The sequence below is a fragment of the Clytia hemisphaerica genome, unplaced genomic scaffold (genome assembly GCF_902728285.1).
Source record: "Clytia hemisphaerica strain Z4C2 unplaced genomic scaffold, Clytia hemisphaerica genome assembly, whole genome shotgun sequence".
NCBI lineage: Eukaryota > Metazoa > Cnidaria > Hydrozoa > Leptothecata > Clytiidae > Clytia > Clytia hemisphaerica.
In genome coordinates this window covers 769283-784963 of record NW_027103633.1, presented here as the reverse complement: position 1 = coordinate 784963, position 15681 = coordinate 769283, and the positions used below count along the sequence as shown (strand labels likewise).

General features: G+C 34.2%; 1 protein-coding gene across 4 annotated transcripts in view; it reads left to right on the top strand.

The window, feature by feature from the left end:
* Positions 1-15681, top strand: part of LOC136802644 (uncharacterized) — a 55623-nt gene that overhangs the window by 285 nt on the left and 39657 nt on the right. For all 4 annotated transcript variants that reach the window (XM_067059398.1, XM_067059400.1, XM_067059401.1 and 1 more), the window contains exon 2: positions 7383-7793. In XM_067059398.1, coding sequence (XP_066915499.1) covers positions 7650-7793 — 144 coding nt within the window. In that variant the 5' untranslated portion in view covers positions 7383-7649. The remainder of the gene's footprint in view (positions 1-7382; positions 7794-15681) is intronic.

Below are 15681 nucleotides of genomic sequence, written 5' to 3'. Positions count from 1 at the left end.
ACAGCCACTTAAACAATTTAGAAGCGCTCTAGCTTAGGTTGAAAGGGTAGAGTTTTAACTGAGTTTAGTGTAAGAAAGCCGTGGCTGGAATGTTTACCACATTGTCTTTTCAGTTAATTGATGTTCTATCTCTGATTCGTAGCTCTATAAAAACATCAATTCTGCCATTTTATTCTTGGTAGATAGTTTTGGGAATTCCTCTCGTATTTTCCTTCACAACAAGCTTTTGTTGTTAGACATCTTTGAATCTTGGCCCAATAAAACACTCTGAACTAATTTTGGACATAGGGGAAGAAATTTTGAGGAAGTAATACTTGTTAGCCAAATTAAAATTATAAGAACTAAACTAAATTTGAAATGACAACTTTCCTGTCAGTTTAAATGATTAATTTTGAAGTTGTTAGCTTGGAATTTTAACAGTATTATCTGCATGTACTTTTTCATCGATTTCTGAAAAAAATCACTAAAATATTAAGTTTGGAAATATCTTAATTATGATACTACACGCTTTTTTTATAAGAATACACTTTTTAAGAATGTCCATATGAAATGGTCAAAAAATTAAGAATAATGCTAAGAATATCACCATCATGGATTTTTGCTACTTAAGTTAAGAATGCCATTTCAGAGCATTTTCAATTATAAATTGTCAAAAATGCCATTTTATGCTTGAGACGTGTATGTATGTTAAATCTAGTCTGAATTAGGATCCTAACCTAAGAACATTTGTATATTCCTGTAATATTCCTGTAAGAATATTTTAGGATGATTTCCCCCAAAAAGTTAAGAATATCCATGATAAAATGGATTTACAACATTCTTATAAAAAAGCGTGTAGGCAGTGTGGTTTTTTGGCGGGGGAGGGGGGCTCAAAAGAGGCACGAAGGCTTAAGAAAGGTGGTTAGGAAATCAGAAGTTGGGTAGCACTTTAAATAAGAGAGTGAAACGGTTCTTCAAAAAAGAAAATTAAGATTTAAAGGCAAAATATTTTTTTTAAATGAGTGAAAAGAATAGATAAGGTAGCCAAATGCCTCGTCATCTAATTAGTGACGCGCATGAATGGATTAACGAGATTCCCACTGTCCCTATCTAAGGATATACCGCAAATCCCTTGTTTTACAGTAATTTTATTTTTTTTTAGAATCCTTTTCATATTGTATATTTTTTTAGATTCTCAATTCCCTTCATCTTCTGAAAGCCTTTTTGCATAGAGAGAAGTGCTAAGAAAATACACGTCAACCGCACTGCACGATAAAAGGGGCTGAAAAATATCTCAAAATGTTTCTACTAATAATACTCTAACTAATTCTTCAGTCTTTTACAGTGTTCGATACATAAGTAGAGCGATGTCAGTCAGAAAGAAAAGTCTAATTATACTGGAAACTTTCGACGTGTGCAAGTGATTCTTAAAGTTATCATTTATTTATTTTTTCGTTGGGATCTATCCGCCCTCTGATCCTCCCTTAAAGAAAATATTTTTTTATGAAACTTTGCATTTTCTGTTTGAAATAAAGGGAAATTTACATTTCTTTTGGGTTAAGTGGTATATAGACAAAATACGTTCAAGATGAAGAAAATTATTTCCAAAATATTTTTTTCATATTAATTGCGTTTTCTTTCATACAAAAATACTGTTTTGGTTCAATAATGGGCTGGACTAAATTTTTTATATTTTTTTACAATTTCTTTTTTATTGCTTGCTATTTCTTTTTACTAAATGGGAAAGAAATTTGGAATAAAAAGGTTCTTCCATAACAGTTAGGGGTCGTTTTTGAAGATACAATTCATTTTTTTTCTCGGTGTGAAGATGAAAAAATCACCTTGAATATGAAAAGCATAAGAGTATTCTTTTAACAAGGGGGTAAAAAGGTCTCTTTAAAGATCCTTTCCATTAGAAGGGTCCCTTGAAAAGACTTTTTGTGCGTTGTTATAACTTGTTGGAGAAAATTTCAAATTGATCTCCTCGAAGATTGAATATTGTATTTATTTGTCACATATCCAGAATATGGTATGATACAATGGGAAATACAATAAATGATGTCCTTTAACCCAAATCTCTCATCCTTTGTCTCACATTTTAATTCTTACATACAGTTATTCAAGTTTTCATCAATTTTCATCGAGTTGACTTAATGTCTTCTTAAATGTTTGAATGTTACATATTAAACTTCACAAGCCACTTAGCGTAGCCCTCCTACTTAAGAAGTACTTGACTTTTATGTCCAAGTTCTGTTCTCATACGTATAAAATTCAACTATATAATTCTTATGATTTCATTTATTTTTTCTGATGTTTTATTGATAAAGTTATGGATGGTAAAGAGTGTGTACATGGGGTATGAAGAAATATTTGGAATTTTATGTGGAAAAAAGGAGGGGTACTTAGGCAAAATTTGTGCGAGTCATAAGGGTTCCTTTTTTACATCCTCGAAAGTCATTTACAGGGGTACAAAAGCCATAAAACACCAATTGAGTCTATGCCAGGGTCCCATTATTGCGCATATAAAAGAATCGACCCCCTAACAGGATCAAAAATTATCTCAAGATTGGACGTTTGAGAGTTTTGAGGTTTTGGAAGTTGAGCTTTGGCTGAAAATTGGAAAAATACTAAAAGCTCTGATAGCGTAGTAAAAACGCTAAAAATGACACAAAATCTTTGAAATTCAGTCTTTCACAGTGTCGATTCTCGAACTTTGGACATGCCTGATAACTCGCAAATCATTTGGCTGTTAGAGCATCTCATGTAAAATACCAGAAGGGTGTACTATTGAAACAGTGGTATGGAGTTTAGCTGCTGCATGTTGTCGAAAAACTACCTTTTTTCATCCCTAGACATCTTAGTAGGATCTCACACACCACACATTTTGTTTGGTAAGTTTATGGAAATATTAAAAAAACTCTGAAAGGGTATTGATAATGGATAGAAAATAAATATTCCTGGAAGAAGTACTCTCGGATTACTTATTTCCTAGGTTGAAATAAATATTCCCAGTTCTTTTTCCTAGAAAATTTGTACCACCTCATAAACTATGTAAATATGTTCAGGTTAATCATTTAGAAAGAGATGACTTGGAGTTTTTACAAGATACTTCACTAATTGGTAATTTAAAGTGATAGAGAAAAAGTAATAAGATTCTTTTTATTACATCTTAACGACCAACCAAATCAAATAAGAGCTTATAAAAACTCCAGATTATCCCTTTAGAAAGAAGAACCTCTTTGAAGCATCCGCTTGAATGAAATTGAAATCTAAAGACTATGTATTTAAATATTTTTAAAAGTCATCTCTAAATCAATGGGCTCAAAAAGTTTTTTTTTGAGATTTGGTAGGCTACCCTTTTCATCATAGAACATGTTTCAGTGGCTTAAAAGTTTCCATTAAATTATTCTTAGGAAGAATTCGTGTTATTCTTAAACGTTTTTGAATTAATCTGTCTTTGAACTTTCACCCAAAAAAATTAGAAAAAAAATGTAACAAAAATTTCTTCCTTTTTTTTGATTTCTAAATGACGTCTATTTTACGATTAATCCATCTTGGAAATGGAAAAATAAATCTCTAGTTTAACGAAAAATAAATTTCTTTCTTAACATTTTTTCAAGGGTTTTTTTCGATTTTCTTGTGGTTAAGTAAGTGTAACAATTTTGTAAAAAAAATTTTCGAAGTCCTTAGATTTTTTCTACCTTGTGGATACTAAGATAAAATTTAGTGAAACTATGATATTTTCCGTTTCTTCCGTTTAAGGTGATGTGTTAATGTCAAAAAAGGTAATAAAATAATATTTCGTTGTGTATCCAAATCATGGAACCAACAATGTATTTTGTTTTATTTTAGAATATATTTCGATTCTATACGAATCATCATCAGCTAAAAATATAAAACCAGTAAAATGAGATAAAATATCTACAACAAGTTCACTCCAGAATTTCGTTATGTTAGAATATCATATAGTATTTTCTCCGAATGAATTTTTTGGGCTTTCTTGGTGATGTATAAATAAATCTGCGATAGCAGTCGGAGGCGACCCAATCTGTCAACCCGAAGGTAAGGGAGGACGCTTGATTACTCCACTTACCCTTAATCATCCTCTTATAATTGCTGAGCATCAAGCAGAGATGTTATAAGTACCATTTTTGTACTATACAAAGCATATGTAGAATTAATATAACCGGCCAGTGATTGAACCCATAACCTTGTGCCTTGTAGCCGGATGCACTATCTTTGCACAACGTTCGCTGGATTATAGAATTTTGTAAAAATTTTCGTGAATAGGGAGTGAATACCTAAGGATGCTTTGGGGATGGAAGTCCAGTTTTTTTACAATATTTCTGTCTTAAGTTATATTGAAATTGAGCCAGAGTGGTTGCGTGTTCCACTGTTTACTGAAATCTCACACCTAAAACACTCCTTTTCCCACAGTGGGGATGAAAATTTTCATCAAAATCCCAAAAGAGATTACAATAGCGCTTCGTCGTGCAAACGTCATGATTATTACTTCTCTCATTTGACCGAAATTCAATCCCACAATCCTTTTCGTCTTAATTCAAAAGTCGTGAAAGTTATTACTTTTTCTTTGTAATTGAGTGTAATTTGCGTGCAAGCGTAATAAACGCAAAGGGTGATGGGATTGAATTTCAGTCAAACATAAAAATCAATGTCTATTTTTAGATTCGCGACGGTATGCTATTATATTGTTCCTAGCTCAAAATGAAGAGTTTGGAGTGCAATTTTTCTATTGAATTTTAAATGGGGACGAAATCAAAGTCGATTTCCCAGTAGGGCTGAAATTTGAGGGTATTTTTTCAAACCGGGACGAAATTTTGCCAAATTTTTCAGTGAGGCAGGGGTACTATCGGGATTGTGACACAGGGATGTCCGAAAATACTTTTTAAAAAGAAAGCTACAAGTACCTCATATTATCAATTAGCATGTATTTATTATGGTGACTCACCCATCCACAAGCAAAAAAGAAAATAATCATTCAAAAATCTACCCGTTTCTTTAATAAGAACATCCAAAATTGTTCTTCACCTTCTGATTTTGAAGGCTAAAGATATTCCGAAGATGTTCTTATTTTCACCATTTTGTGAATATTTCCGTGTTTCAAAGTTCGTAAAGCCCTAAAATGTTCTTAACTTTTTCTTAACTTTTTGGTCATCGAAGCCTTATGTTCTTATATAGTTTGTTCTTATAAAAAACGTGTATAAATTCTAACACAGCGAAATATTATTTTATAGGTTTTTTGACAGGTCTAGGGCTACTTAAGTATTGCTTAGCTGTAGTTCTAACATATGAGTGCGAGAGTGAATGATTAAGGTACTAAGCCTCTTCAGAAAGTTAGTTATTCCTTACTCACACTATTTCGAGTCTTTTTTTACAGACATTTAGAACAATACACGTTCGTTTTCATAAGAACACTTCGAAAGGTTTTGAATCCTTAGGATATTCTTAAAACCAAAATTGATGTTCTTTGAGTCTTTTTGTTCTCAGTATTGTTTGTCTAGTCTAATTTCCTAAAACAACAACACCGGTTTTAGAGTCTGCAAAACCTTAAAAATGTTCTTAGAATATTCTTATTTCTATGTTTTATCTTTTGCCTCAACGCCTTATGTTCTTATATAATTTGTTCTTTATATGAAAAGAACGTGTAGTTTAAGATAGGGTTTTAACAAGAAATATTATTTTCTAAAAACAGGATCAGTGCTAATACTTCTCTCAGCTCAAAGAATTTTTTTTTAAAGAATTGACTCGGTTTTTCTTTCTTAGTTCTCACTTTTGAAGGAACAAATTTGTTTTCTAATTCTGTACTGTTTGTATAGCTACTCAGTCATTTATACTGAATAGAGAATACCACTGCTTTCAAAGAATTGATACATGAAATTATTTAATAATGTATAAATGGGTAACAGTTTGAATTAATTCAAATGCAATACAGTATCATTTACAACTCTTTTTTAAAAAAATTATTTTTTTCTTTTTTTTAAATCATAATGTGATATGTGATATTTCCTATTTTTGAGATTATTTTGCATACTGGTTTAGTTTTGGAATCTTCTGGTATCAAGTGTTTGATTTTTTGGGGATTCTCTTTGGGTAAAAGTTTCTAGCCAAGGTATATGACTTTTTGAGCTTTTCCTAAAAAGTATGAAACAATCATTTTAATCTCTGGCAGGATTTGATACCTCTTTGCTTTTGATGGAATTAGACTTGTTTTTAAGCTTGCAGAATGGCCATATGTTGGTCTTTCTTGTAAAGATCTAGACTAGAGTCTACTTCTGGCTGAACTTTGCTTTCTAATAATTTTTGATGACGCTGAGTCCAGTGAAGTAAACTAGGAGTATTTGACGAGGTTGCCAAAGCAAAAGCATAATACTACCGGACCATTAATCGCGCCATCTAGTCTATAAAAAAACTTTAAGTGGACCCCGGGCTAGTCAAAGTCTTGCTTCGTAATGTTGTACCATGTTTTTCATCAATAATTTTTTGGTTATATTGTACACAACGAGGTTTTACTCATAGTTATTACTCATGAATGTTTGCCAAATTATCTTTCTTCGGGTTTACTCCTGCTGGTCGTACCCAGGGTAAATCCTGATTATTAATAAGATAAAGTAAATTATAATCAGAATCTAAAAAAAGCGACTGGGTACGAGTTTGTTTCAGACTGGGGTTGTTTAGCTCATGTGTCAAGTATAGGTACAGTTTATTCGCATATTTTCATCATGAAAATTGAAAAAGTCAACTGGCATACTACGTCGGTTTCATGTTTATTTAACGTAATGAAATTTTTTCAGGTTTGGCAACTATAAGTAAATTCTGTCTATCTAGAATAACAAATTTCGATTTAGAAGTGCCTTGAAATTCGAATGTCTGCTGCTATAAAGGTTGAAATTGTGTACTAAACCTGAAAAACTTTTAAATGGGTGCTATAGATGTTATGATGGACATTGTTTTGATGTTTGTGCCTGCTGTCGTTCAAAAACATCAATCAGTGATATTCCCAAAGAAACTATCCTGTATTACTTTAATAAACGCGGGGCGTTTTATAAATTTTTTGGTTTTCGAAAGGGGTGTTTATTCGAGGGGGGGAGGGCGGTTTAAAAAGAAAGGGCGTTTATTAAATAATTTGTAACAAAGGTCACTTTAATAAAATGGAATGGGAACCTCATTTTGCCTTTTTGTCGTTGTCCCAGTACAAATATGTTACCTTGGAGTTGTAGAAAAATAAACACCCCTCCTAGAGGGGAGGGTTTTATTCGAGGAGGCGCTTATTAAAAGTCTTTCCTCAAAGGAAGAGCTTAATTCGAGGGGGACGTTTAAAAGAGAGTTTCTTCGTTTATTCGAAGTAATTTATAAGGTAATATAAATTTTTTTTTTTTTCACAGGGAACCATAAATGATGACATCGTAGGACGATAAGAAGAAGAAGAAGAAGAAAAAGAAAGCATCATAAAACATCAACAATGGTATCGTAAAATTGGAAAACAATGAACGTGCTCAAAATGAACAATCTTTAACAATAGAAATCACTTTCCATAATTTTCAAAGGAACTTTTTGTTTTGTTTTGATTTTGTTTGTCTGGACCAATCATTTGCTTGCAGACTAAATTGGTGTTACTTGGTTTATTTTGATTTGTTGATTATATTGTTGCCATGGGAAAAACAATACGTCATCGCGATGAGAATGACGGCGACTCGTCCGATGAAAGTGACATCATCAAATTGATCAATCGTAAATCGTCCACAATTAAGAAGAAAAAGAAGAAGAAATTGAAGAAGAAAAGAAGAGTCAAAACTGTAAGTGGAATAACTCGTTTTTCGTTTTATTACTAACCCTCCAAACTTGTATCCAGTCCCTTAGCGCACTTTTTGATAATGGACTATTCCAGAAAAAACTTGTACCCCATATGTTGAGAAGGTCTCTTTTAAGAAAGGTGACCCCCCTAGATTTTTTATTTTCCAGACCACCCTGGATGTCACACTTCCTCAACATGGGGGATACAGACTATTTCTGGAAAACGTAAAATGTTGAAGCAGTAAATTTGTAAAAGATAGAAAATGAAGCGACTGTTTAGGTATAAGGTATATAGGTAGACTATTTCTGGAATAGCCCAAATCAGATAGCGTTCACAGCGTCCTTCAGTAAAATCAAAAAGTTGTACAATTGGCCCTGGGTACGAGATCGATTAACGCGGATTGTTATATATAATCCTGCAACGCCTTTTGGATATTATGGGCTGTGGATTGAAGTTGTTTTGACCTGCAATCTGTTAAAGACTTTATGGACATAAAATGTACGTTGCATTGACGTTTTGAGCCAACTTTATTATTCGTTGTTTTTCTTAAGTCTGGCAAAATGCAAAATTTCGACCTAACTAACACAAAACTTCAAATACTTACCATAACCTTTCAATATCCTTTTCCTTTTTCCAGCGACCCTTATGTTTTTATATACCTTAAGGGAACTAATTTTGGCGGGAACTAATTTTGGCGGGAACTAATTTTGGCGAGCGGCGAAAATCTTAAAAAAATTTAATTTTAGCGGGAACTTATTTTGGCGAGTGAGCAAAATATTTAATTTTGGCGGGAACTAATTTTGGCGAATTTTGCCTAAATTCGCCAAATTCGCCAAAATTAGTTCCCGCCAAAATAAGTTCCCTTAAGTTAGTTTGTTCTTATTAAAAAAATCGTGTAAACTAAAACTTTGATTTATTTGAGAATTTGATGGAAACTCATCATTTTTTCCACTTTGGTCATTGAACTCATTTTTCGTACCTGATTATTGTATCTCGCATATCATTGTAACTAAAGAGGTCACGCCCCGGGGGGGGGGGTACTTAGGCAATTGGAGGGTAAAATGGATTTCCAAAGTCCCGCTAAGGGTCGGAGAAATAGGAACATTTCAACTTTTTACTCCCGGCAAGATCGAAATTTGGTCAAAATTGGTCAAATTTCCCAATAAGGGTCGTCAATTTCACAAAATGTACCTTTGTTTTCTCCTTCTTAGTCCCGGTAAGGGTCCGAGGGTCGAAAGTCGGGCGGCACCCTAATTCAGTCAGCTCGCAACCCTAATTCCCCCGGGTCCACGCTGATGTTAGAATCTGTGAATGTGCAGGTCCCAATACAGCTAGTGTTTTCATAATCATGGCATGGACCAGGGGTTTAGGTACCCCCTAAGAAAATAGGTACCCCCTGTATTTTAGGTACCCCCAAACAACAGACGTTAATAGGTACCCCCTGTGATTGGTACCCCCTGTGACTTGAGTATATGTCAAGAAATGAAAAAATCGTATATTTTTACAATTAAAAAGAATAATGATAGATGATAAAAGCAAGATAAAATATAGTTCCCAAGCCCCTAGACCTTACTGCATAAAAGTTAGATACCCCCAGAGATCATAGGTACCCCCTGAAATTCAAAAAAAAACCAGCCCCCAGCTTTTTTCATGACGATTTTGGTTGTAGGCCCCCCCCCCTGCGGGCTGGGGGGGGGGTTCATGCCATGAGTATTTTTATCTTTCCTAGACATGTAGTCTTTACTGTAGATCGATTAATTTTAATTTTTCAGTTTTCTTTTCAAATGAAATGAGAAATCTCAGTCTCGTTTTTGATGTATCAAAAAATTTCTTTTGAACATTTCATGGAATGTTAAGTTGATTAGGAAATAAAATAAGATGGTGTAGAGGAAATACTACTGACCACTAAGTGGATTTTATAATTTTGTGCTGGTTTAAAACAAGTATTAAGCCTTATGTAGGTAGGTTCTCTGAGAGGCCTCTATTTTTTTTGTATTTTTTCGTGTTTATTGCTACTACTACGCAATGGGTTTGTATAATGATAGCAAATTTATGATAGGGGCTCTTTAGATGTTTCAGAAATTAGGGTCCATTCATGATGCAAGAATATTACCAATGGAATTTTTCTGTTGTTGAAAAAAAAAGTCGTTCAATTTACGAAAAGGTTTCTTGAGACTGATGAATTCCAGGGCCACGCCACGGATTATTTTGAAATCTGGAGATGATTTGTTAATTCAATATTTCGTATTCAATATTATGAAATCATGGTAAGACCTGTTAATTCGATATTTCATAAACTTTAGGGGATTGATTTTTCGATCTATAATTTGTCAATGGCATATTTCAGACGGTTGCCTCATTTTTCTAGTTTTTTTACCGGTCAAAAAATTTAGATTTTCAACTCTCAAAAGGAACACAAATTTGTTTGAGTGAGTAAATGGGTAGGTGCTTAAAGAAAGACGTGAGTTTGGGGACAAGAAATTGTGTTGGCATTCTATAAATATTCAAAGTATAATGATTTCAGTTTTAAAGGCTGTCGACATCTGTAAATTCTTCTAAGCTAAAGGTATTTTTCATGTAATTTCTAAACCCACTGTGTGATGACTGTATTCGGCGTCTTTGATTCTTTTAACTTTGTTGGACGGATGAAACTGTTTGTAGCAAATTCTTTAACAAAGCTTTAGCTTTTTAAATCACAACTGGGTCTCATCGCAGATTATCTTTGCATCTTACAGCGTTTCTCATTCTATATGACTTTTTCGTTAAACTTGTGTGAAAATACTGATCAAATTTTAATGATCAAACCTTGCACATTGTTCTTTTCAAACAACAAGGCTGCTAAGGCTCGAGGGCTCAAATTAACCATTTTTACCTATATCATAAAGTAAAAGCCTTTTAGATAATCTAACCGGGGGCATTCAAGGTAAATGACCTACCATACGTGCGGCCCTTTTCCAAGCTTCCCAAAGAGCACTGTAAGGGTCGAAATCAGCAAAGATGAGAAAAATTTCACTCTAAGGGTGTAAAATCTCGAAAATCTGACCATGTTTTGCCTGAAAATCGTCAAAAAAAATTTGCAAAATTTTCTCTGCACTGTAAGGGTCCAATTTCAAAGGCCTAATTTTGGGCTGCACGTATGGTCGTTTTTGAACCGATTTGCCCTTTCATGTCAAACGTTGAACCAATAAGCATAAATATGGTATAATATCAGGGGAAGTCTGAGCAAATTTTTAAAAAATGAGCTAGAACACCAAAAGCAACTTTTACCTAACTGCTTCCCGTATCTATTTCCCTTAGGGAATATGGTTTCCCTCAAACATGTCCATTAGTCCAAAATGAACGGACAGTATATACTATTTTCCTTGAAAAAATAAGTACTCTTAATTTGGGTTTTGAAACGTGTTGAAATTTCATATTTTGGTCTGCCAAGATCCATTTCACAATGAAGAAGAAAAAGAGAAGAAAGCTATAGAGTTTTCAGATCACAAATTTCAGTTGCCAATTCAATCAATCCCACCAAGAGTCTGCTACGATGTGCAACGTATTTGGTTCAATCCCTGGCCACCAAAATACCAAAGACTTCGTACTTTGCAGTAAATGATACTTTATGCCTCCTCTAATTAATGTTCAGTAATTAAGAGAAGGATCAAGGGTGAATGGAGCAATCATGGGAGAAAGATAGGAGCTTTCGCCTACCTGTGGGTAGACAGCTATCGGAAGAGGAGCCTTCGGGTCGCCTCCGACTGCGGTCGCAGACTTACTTTTACTTACTTATTCATCAGAGCTTTATCTCAATATTAGCAATCGTAATTGTTGTTTACCAACATTAATATTTAACTCAACTACCGAGATTCATCAAAGTGCTCAACTACAACGCCATTTTCATTAGAAAGATCAACATTATTCGGCACAATCAAGTACTGTCAGTATCAAAACATGAACAATTAGTTAGTACAAGGAGTCACTTTATCACGAGAATCCACTACAATTCTCATAATCTTTCAAAATCAAATTGAACTGATAATACCAGCAAATACAAAATTATGAAAACTTCAATATTAAATTGACCAATTTTAAAACCATCAATTCCATCTTTAGATCCACCAGAACTTTTAACTAGATTTTCAAACAGATTAAATCAACATTTTAACAACTATTTGCAACGACCATAAACTTCGTTATCAATTTGACTAAATTAAACCTTTCATAATCACATCAAAAAAGATGAGCAACTTTAACTTCGAATTTATCAGAACAATCTGCAACATCAATTTGACCAAATAAACCATTTTATAATCACGTTCACAAGAACTGTCAACTTTAACATCGAATTCATCGGAGCAATCTGCAACATCAATTTGACCAAATAAACCATTTTATAATCACATCAAAAAAGATGATCAACTTTAACTTCGAATTTATCAGAACAATCTGCGACATTAATTTGACCAACTAAACCATTTTATAATCACGTACATAAGGACTATCAACTTTAACATCAAATTCATCAGAACAATCTACAACATCAATTTGACCTAATAAACCATTTTATAATCACGTTCATAAGAAATATCAACTTTAACATCAAATTCATCAGAACAATCTGCAACATCAATTCGACCAAATAAACCATTTTATAATCACGTTCATAAGGACTATCAACTTTATCATCGAATTCCTCAGAACAATCTACAACACCAATTTGACCAAATAAACCATTTTATAATCATGTTCATAAGAACTATCAACTTTAACATCAAATTCATCAGAACAATCTGCAACATCAATTTGACCAAATAAACAATTTTATAATCACGTTCATAAGGACTGTCAACTTTAACATCAAATTCATCAGAACAACTTGCAACATCAATTTGACCAAATAAACCATTTCATAATCACATTCATAAGGACTGTCAACTTTAACATCGAATTCATCAGAACAATCTACAACATCAATTTGACCAAATAAACTATTTCATAATCACGTTCACAAGAACTATCAACTTTAACATCAAATTCATCAGAGCAATCTGCAACATCAATTTGACCAAATAAACCATTTCATAATCACGTTCATAAGGACTATCAACTTTAACATCGAATTCATCAGAACAATCTACAACATCAATTTGACCAAATAAACCATTTTATAATCACGTTCATAAGAACTATCAACTTTAACATACAAAATACAATTGAGTAAGGTCACATCTGATAGCGACAGTCAAATTCAACAAAATCTGAGTTTTTCTGAAAAAATCATGAAAAATCGCTACTAGACCCACTCAAATTCATCAAAAACATTAACCAATTCAACTTAAACATCACCATAACCATACATCATGACGTCCACGAGGAATAGAAATACTCCGAATCCGCTTTGCAGTCCTTCATCCTGTGCTGACGACCAAAACGAAGAAAGTCTAACCTGCTCGAAGTGTAATCGACTAGTTCACTACATTTGTACAAGGCTACCACCCTACATGATTGCAGTCTGTAAAGACGGGAGAAGAACTGCGAACGCATGCAAATACGTGTGTCAAAATTGTGTGAAAGTAACTAAAGATCTTTTGGTCCTCTCCCCTCAACCTGGACCTCAACCATCCCTGCGAACGGCCGCCGAGCTTGCAAAATTAAATGAGACGATTAAAGAAAACGAAAAGACAATTAAGAAATTGAAGTCTAATGAACAACACCTTCTCGAGATAATTGAATCTCAAAAAAAAAGAGCTCACTAATCTCGAGAAGAAATTGTCTAATGACCCGGCGTTTCATACTGTCGAATATGTAGAGAGTAAACTGGAAAAGAAACTAGAAACCTTCCGAACGGAAATCTTAACATCATTGAAAGAGGAATGTAAAAAATCGTATGCTGCAGCAACTTCTGCCAATGTCCAAGTGCCTAATGACAATATCAAGACTGCCGTTAAAGAGGTCCACGAGGAGGAGGCAGCAGAAGAAAGGGATAAGATCAGAAGATCAAAGAACATCATCATCCATGGTGTTGAGGATCCAACGACAGAGGATGCTACCAAAAAAGATGAAGCATGGGTGAAAACACTCATCGAAAAGCTCCACGTCAAAATTAACATCAAGTATATCTCAAGAATTGGCAAATCAGTAGACGGGAAAAAGCGTCCCCTCATTGTTACTCTGAACAGTGAGGAAGAGAAAATGAATGTATTTGGAAATCTCCCAGCGCTAAAAGGAATTGATGCCTATAAGGGGATGAGCATTTGCGAAGATCTAACTCTAGCTCAAAGAAAAAAGTACAAAGAGGCGGCCAGAAGATGCTAAGGCACGAAATCAAACCGAAAAGATGGAGTCTGGAGAGTGCGGGGTTTTGCAAAAAACGGATTCGGTGTAAAGAAGATAAACGCCAAAGATCGGCAATAATCCAAACACGAAAAAAAGACGTAACAAAAAAGAAAGACGAACAAACTAACGAACGGAAAAACCTTAACATACTATATACTAATGCAGACCAACTAACTAAAATAAAGAAAAAAGAACTAAATGAAGTGATTTCAAAGAACAACCCGATATTATTGCAATTTGTGAAGTAAAACCGAAAACATTCGAAAAAAACGAAAAAAGAACGTCTCATACAAGACTACCACATTGAAGGCTACTCCGAACCCTACGAAACAAATGCCTTAAATAATGTTGGACGTGGAATCATCGTTTTGACACATAAATCGATCAAAAATGTAGTCGAAGTGACACCCAATAGTGAATTTCAGGAGGTATGCTTGCTGGAAATCAAACTCAAAGGAGCGGATTCTTTGCTTTTTGGATGTATTTATCGAAGTCCAACCAACACGCCAACATCAGCAAAAAAACAATACAGCACTTAATCTTCTTCTGAAAAGAAATAGCGATGAATAAGAAATACAGTCATAAGTGTATCGTCGGAGACTTCAACTATAAAGATATCAATTGGGAAAACTGGTCAACTCCTCACGATGACACGAAGGAAGACGAACAATTTCTCGAAGCTTTAAGAGACTCCTCTTTTACAACACGTCGATGAACCAACAAGAGCTAGAGGTACCGATACGCCATCACTTATTGACCTGATTCTGACAAATGAAGAAAGCCAGGTTAGCAACATAACTTATCTTTCACCACACTTCATAAAAGTGATCACAGTGTTTCTATCATTTTACGTTCGAATGTTACTTGAAACAGAATGCATTATTGAAAACTATAACTACAATAAGGCAGATTTGAAGCAATGAAAGGACATCTTGAGAACTCTGATTTGGGTAACAGGTGTCCATCAAAAAGCAGGAATGCAAACGTAAATGATTGCTGGAAGATGTTGCGAGATAAACTATCGAGCTAGGAATCGGTACGTTCCTCGTACGAAGGGAAACATGCCTACGGAAAAAAGGGAAGTTTTGCAATCGATCAAGATATTCAACAAAGCTTAAAAGAAAAACGTCGCCTTCATCGCAAATGGATCAGATCAATAGGTACAACTTCGGAACAGAGAAATAGAGCTATTTACGCTACTGCGAGAAACAAGGTTACAGGAAAGATCAGACGAGAAAGAAGAACACTAGAAGAACGAATTTGTGGTCAAGCAAAAAGAAGCCCTAAGAAGTTTTGGAAGCATATCCGGAACTCAATGAAGACCAAAACGGGAATCTCCCCTCTTCTCCTTGATCCAAATGATAAATCATCACTTCGTTTTACCGATGAGGATAAAGCTGACATCCTACAGGATCAGTTTTGCAGTGTTTTTACGAATGAACCTGCTGGATCACTACCTGAGTTTCCATCACGAACAGACACAGATGTAGCATTCGATCTAACAATCGACATGATCAAAAAGGAACTGAAAGATTTGAATCCTAATAAATCGCTAGGACCTGATGAGA